Genomic DNA, 6,237 nt, shown 5'->3' on the forward strand with positions numbered 1-6,237 from the left:
GGAAGGAGCAGAGGAAGGGGAAGGGGAAGAGGAAGGTGAAGGGGAAGAGGAAGAGGGAGAGGAAGAGGCAGAGGAAGAGGCAGAGGCAGGGTCAGAGGCAGGGTCAGACCTGATGTGGAAGTTCTGGACGTTGACGTTCTTGTACGGGGCCGTTTTCCGTTGGCACCAGAGCAGGAGCCCCTCCTTGGCCGACGTCTCTGCGGGAACACACGGCACGGATCAGGGGGATCCCACGATGGAGCCCGGGGGCTGATCCAGGGGTGGATCCCGGGAGTGGAACCTGGGAGGGATCCTGGGAGGGATCCCGGGGGTGGATCCCAAGGGCAGATCCCAGGGGTGGGTCCCAAGGGAGGATCCCGAGGCGGGTCCCCAGGTGGATCCCAAGGGAGGATCCTGGGGAAGGATCCCAGGGTGGGTCCCAAGGGAGGATCCTGGGGCGAGCCCCCAGGTGGATCTCAATGGTGGATCCCAAGGGCAGATCTTGGGGTGGATCCCGAGGTGGATCCCAAGGGCAGATCCTGGGGAAGGATCCCAGGTAGATCCCAGGGGTTGATCCAGGGGTGGATCCTGGGAGTGAATCCTGGAGGTGGATCCCGGGGGTGGGTCCTGAAGGTGGATCCCAAGGATGGGTCCCGGGGGTGGATTCCAAAGGAGGATCTCAAGGGCGGGTCCCAGGGTGGATCCCAAGGGAGGATCCTGGGGAAGGATCCCGAGGTGGATCCCAAGGGTGGATCCCAAGGGTGGATGGGGGGATCCTGGGGTGGATCCCAAGGGTGGATCCTGGTAAATGATCCCAGAGTGGATCCCACAGGCTGATCCCAGGGGTGGATCCAAGGCCAGACCCCAGGGGTGGATTCCAAGGTGGATCCCAAGGACGAGTCCCAGGGTGGATCTCAGGGTTGGATCCCAAACCTGGATCCTGGGGTGGAGCCCACTGGCTGATCCCAGGGGTGGATCCCAAGGACGAGTCCCAGGGTGGATCCCGGGGGTGGATCCCGGGGGTGGATCCCACGGGCTGATCCCAGCGGCGGGTCCCAAGGGAGGATCCCAAGGGCTGATCCCAGGGGTGGATCCCAATGGATGATCCCGGGGTGGATCCCAAGGACGAGTCCCAGGGTGGATCCCGGGGTTGGATCCCAAGGGATGATCCCAGGGGTGGATCCCAGGGGTGGATCCCGGGATTGGATCCGGTGTCTCACCCTCGACGGAGATGTCCTGGATGGCGAAGCGCAGGATGATGGTCCAGATCATGCCCAGGGTCATCTTGGCGTTGCCGTCCACGATCTCTGCAACGGGAACACCGGGAATGGCATCGGGAATGCCGGGAATGCTGACGGGAATGCCGGGAATGGCGGCGGGAATGCCGGGAATGGAGGCGGGAATGCCGGGAATGGTGGTGGGAATGCTGGGGGGGGGGAGGGAGGGGGTCTTGGGATTGTGGGATCCTGGGATTAGGAGAGCCTGGGATGGTGGGATCAAAGGATTGGGGAATCCTGGGATTGTGGGATCAAAGGATTGGGGAATCTTGGGATTGTGGGATCCCGGGATTGAGAGATCAAAGAATTAAGGAAGCCCAAAATTATGGGATCCTGGAGTTGTGGAATCAAAGGATTGGGGAATCCTGGGATCGTGGAATCGAAGGATTGGGGAATCCTGGAATTGTGGAATCAAAGGACTGGGGAATCCTGGGATTGTGGGATCCTGGAATTGAGCAATGAAAGAATTAGGGAATCCCCAAATCCTGGAATCTTGGGATCAAAGGACTGGGGAATCCTGGGATTGTGGAATCAAAGGATTAGGGAATCTTGGGATCCTGGAATTGAGTGATCGAAGAATTAGGGAATCCCAAAATGATGGGATCCCGGGATTGTGGGATCTGAGAATTGTGGAGTCCCAGAGCAACGGGATCCTGGAATTGTGGAGTCCTGGAATTGTGGGATCCTGGAATTGTGGGATCCCAGAATTAGGAGAGACTGGGATCGTGGAATCAAAGGATTGGGGAATCCTGGAATTGTGGGGTCCCAGGATTGAGTGATCGAAGAATTAGGGAATCACAAAATTGTGGGATCCTGGAATTGTGGGATCAGAGAATTGGGGAATCCTAAAATTATGGAATCCTGGAATTGTGGGATTCTACGGCTGTGGAATCCCAGGGTAACGGGATCCAGGGATTTTGGGATCCCACAACATGGGAATTGTGGAATAAAAGAACTGCGGGACCCTGAAATTAGGAAATCTTGGAATAATGGAACCGTGGGATCCAGGAATTCTGGGATCCTGAAATTAAGGAATCCTGGAGCAATGGAATCCCGGGATCCAGGAATTGTGGGACCCTGAAATTAGGGAATCTTGGAATAATGGAACCATGGGATCCAGGAATTGTGGGATCCTGAAATTAGGGAATCCTGGAGCAACAGAACTATGGGATCCAGGATTTGTGGGATCCTGGAACGACGAGGCCCAAGAAACTGCTGGGATCCACGAGCTGTGGAATCCCGGGATGGCAGAACCCGGGAATCACGGGATCCACGGGATCCTGGAATCCCCGAGCTTGGAAAACACCCCTGGATCACCCCCAGAAGGGAATTCCCAGCGGGGAAAAAAAAGGGAACAAGAGGAATTCCAGGCTCCCCCATCCCCCTCCCAAACCCCGCCATTCCCAAGCCCTTGTTTTCCTGGGAATTCCCGGGGGGGGGGAGGGGCCGGGGCGGCTCCGGGATCCCGGCGGGTCGGGACACGCTCGGGGCCTCGGGAACGGGGAGTTTTTCCCGAGGTTTTCCAGGCCCATCCCAACAAACCGGCCGGGCCGGAGCCGCTGCCAACGGAGCCTCCACGGGGCCGGGGGGGAGAATCCCAAGGAAAATCCCGGGAAATCCACTCCCAACACAGAATTTTTTCTCCTTCTCCAGGTGTTTTTCCCATTTTCCATGTTTTTCCCCTTCTCCAGGAGTTTTTTTTCCCTTTTCCATGTTCTTTTCCCCCTTCTCCAGGTGTTTCTTCCCTGCTCCAGGTTTCTTCCCCTTCTCCAGGTTTTTTTTCCTGCTCCACGTTATTTTTCCCCCTTCTCCAGGAGTTTTCCCCTTTTCCATGTTTTTTCCCCCTTCTCCAGGTGGTTTTTCCCTCATCCCATGGGTCTTTTCCCTTTTCCATGTTTTTCTCCCCTTCTCCAGCTGCTTCTTCCCTGCTCCACATTATTTTTCCCCCTTCTCCAGGAATTTTTTTCCCTTTTCCATTTTTTTTCCTCCTTCTCCAGGAGTTTTTTCCCCTTCTCCAGGAGTTTTTTTTCCCTTTTCCATGCCTTTTTCCCCTTCTCCAGGTGTTTATTCCCTGCTCCAGGTTTCTTCCCCTTCTCCAGGAGTTTTTTCCCCTTTTCCACGTTATTTTCCCCCTTCTCCAGGTATTTTTTCCCTTTTCCATATTTTTTTCCCCCTTCTCCAGCTGCTTTTTCCCTCATCCCATATTTTCCCCCTTTCTCCAGCTGCTTTTTCCCCACTCCAGGAGTTTTTCCCCATCCCCCAAACCCCCCAAACCTGAAACCCCCTCCCTCTTTTATTCCCATCCCAACAAAACCCACGGAACAACCACAACCTCGGGAAGCCCCAAGCTCAGAATCCCGGAATTCCCAGAATCCCTGGAGCCCCCAGGCCTCACCACAGGGGGGGTGGTGGCACCCTCAGAACGGCCCCAAACCCCGGGATTTTGGGCCCAAAGCTGCCGGTTCCCGGGGGCTGGGCCGGCGGATCCCGGGATTTGGGGGCGCTCCTGGGATTCCCGGGGAATTCCCGAGGTTGGGACTCACCCTCGGCGCCGATGGAGACGAGTTTGACGCCTTTGCTGGCGATGAAATCCAGGGCCTTGTTGACGTTGTTGATCTTGTGCACCCGCATCTTGCCCCGCTCCGGCTTCGGCAGACGCTCCCCTAAAACGGCAACACCGGCACTAAGGCTCGGGGCCAGGCCTAAGGCTCGAGGCTGGGCCTAAAGTTCAGGGACAGGCCTAAGGTTCCAGGACAGGCCTAAAGTTCAGGGCCAGGTCTAGGGCTTGGGGTCAGGCCTAAGGTTTGGGGTCAGGCCTAAGGCCTTGGGGTCAGGCCTAAGGCCTTGGGGCCAGGCCTAAGGCTCGAGGTTGGGCCTAAAGTTCAGGGCCAGGCCTAAGGTTTGGGGCCAGGCCTAAAGTTCAGGGCCAGGTCTAAGGCTCAGGGTCAGGCCTAAGGCCTTGGGGACAGGTCTAAGGCTCAGGGTCAGGTCTAAGGCTCAGGGACAGGCCTAAGGTTTGGGGTCAGGCCTAAAGTTCAGGGCCAGGCCTAAGGTTCCAGGACAGGCCTAAGGCTCAGGGACAGGCCTAAAGCTCGGGGACAGGCCTAAGGCTCAGGGTCAGGTCTAAGGTTTGGGGCCAGGCCTAAAGTTCAGGGCCAGGTCTAGGGCTTGGGGACAGGTCTAAGGTTTGGGGTCAGGCCTAAGGCTCAGGGTCAAGCCTAAGGCTTGGGGTCAGGTCTAAGGTTCCGGGACAGGCCTAAAGTTCAGGGCCAGGCCTAAGGCTCGGGGTCAGGCCTAGAGCTCAAGGACAGGTCTAAGGCTCAGGGTCAGGCCTAAGGCCTTGGGGTCAGGTCTGAGGCTCGGGGCTGGGCCTAAAGCCTTGGGGTCAAGGATCAAGCTCTGGGGTCAAGTCGAAAGGTTTTGAGTCAACATTAAAGATTTGGGGTCAAGTCTAAAGGTTTTTGGGCCAAGTTTCAAACCCTTTGGGTCAAGTTTCCGGGTTTTTGGGCCGAGTTTAAGGGTTTTTGGGCCGAGTTTCAAATATTTTGGGTCAAGTTTCAGGGTTTTAAGTGGAGTTTGAGGGTTTTTGGGCGGAGTTTGGGGGTTTTTGGGGGGTTTAGGGCCTGACCTGAGATGACCTCGAGCAGCAGCATCAGCTTGAGCCCATCCCGGAAATCCTCGTCGATGTTCTCGATCTGCGTCCCGGCTTTCCGAAGGTGGGAATTGCACCAGGCCGTGAACGTCTGCGGGAAAACGGGAATCACACCGGGAATCAGACCATTTATCCCACTGGGAATGATCCCGAGTTACTGAGCCCACCAGGAATGATCCCATTTATCCCACTGGGAATGATCCCATTTATCCCACCGGGAATAATCCTGAGTCACTGATCCCAAGTTACTGATCCCACTGGGAATTATCCCATTTATCCCACTGGGAATGACCTCGAGCTACTGATCCCAAGTCACTGATCCTGCTGGGAATGATCCCATTGATCCCACTGGGAATGATCCCGAGTTACTGAGCCCACTGAGAATGATCCCATTGATCCCACTCAGAAGGATCCCATTTATCCCACTGGGAATGATCCTGAGTTATTGATCCCCCTGGGAATGAGCCCGTTTATCCCACCAGGGATGATCCCAAGTTATTGATCCCGCTGGGAATGATCCCATGGATCCCACTGGGAATGATCCTGAAGTACTGATCCCACTGGGAATGATCCCACTGATCCCACTCAGAATGATCCAGAGTCACTGATCCCACTGGGAACAATCCCGAGCCCTTCACCCCATGGGAACATCACTGATCCCACTGGGAACGATTCCAAACCATTCATCCCACTGGGAATGGCACTGATCCCACTGGGAATGATCCTGAGTTACTGATCCCACTGGGAATGATCCCATTGATCCCACTCAGAATGATCCCATTTATCCCACTGGAAATGATCCTGAGTTATTGACTCAACAGAAATGATCCCATTGATCCCACTGGGAATGATCCCATTGATCCCACTGGGAATGATCCAGAGCTTTTCATCCCAACAGGAATGATCCCAAATTATTGATCCCACTGGGAATAATCCCATTTATCCTACTGGGAATGATCCCGAGCTACTGATCCCAAGTCACTGATCCTGCTGGGAATGATCCCGTTTATCCCACCGGAAATAATCCTGAGCTACTGATCCCACCAGGAATGATCCCAAGTTACTGATCCAACCAGGAATGATCCCATTTATCCCACCGGGAACGATCCCAAGTCACCGAGCCCCCGGAGGAATCCGGGAACGCCCTGGAGAGTCGGATTCCTCGGGATTCTCCGGGAAAACCCCTTTTCCCACCCCAACCCCCTCGGACCGCGGGGTCTCCCGGGGGGATTCCTGGGAACCCGGAGGTGACTCCGAGGGCGTTTCCCGAGGACTTTGTGCCGGTGCCACATTCCTGTTCCGGGCGGGGTTCGGGGCGGCGGCTCCGGA

The 6,237-nt window shown here is 56.0% G+C and overlaps 1 protein-coding gene across 1 annotated transcript in view; it reads right to left on the reverse strand.

Moving 5' to 3' along the window:
* Positions 1–5,022, reverse strand: part of LOC113961567 (alpha-actinin-4) — a 15,056-nt gene extending 10,034 nt beyond the window's left edge. The window contains exons 1-4 of the mRNA XM_027671993.1: positions 4,885–5,022; positions 3,800–3,919; positions 1,200–1,286; positions 31–197 (exon numbers count right to left, since the gene is read on the reverse strand). Coding sequence (XP_027527794.1) covers positions 31–197; positions 1,200–1,286; positions 3,800–3,919; positions 4,885–4,909 — 399 coding nt within the window. The 5' untranslated portion in view covers positions 4,910–5,022. The remainder of the gene's footprint in view (positions 1–30; positions 198–1,199; positions 1,287–3,799; positions 3,920–4,884) is intronic.
* Between the last annotated feature and the right edge of the window lie 1,215 nt (positions 5,023–6,237).

Source organism: Neopelma chrysocephalum, unplaced genomic scaffold, assembly GCF_003984885.1.
Source record: "Neopelma chrysocephalum unplaced genomic scaffold, ASM398488v2 Primary Assembly neopelma1_97278, whole genome shotgun sequence".
NCBI lineage: Eukaryota > Metazoa > Chordata > Aves > Passeriformes > Pipridae > Neopelma > Neopelma chrysocephalum.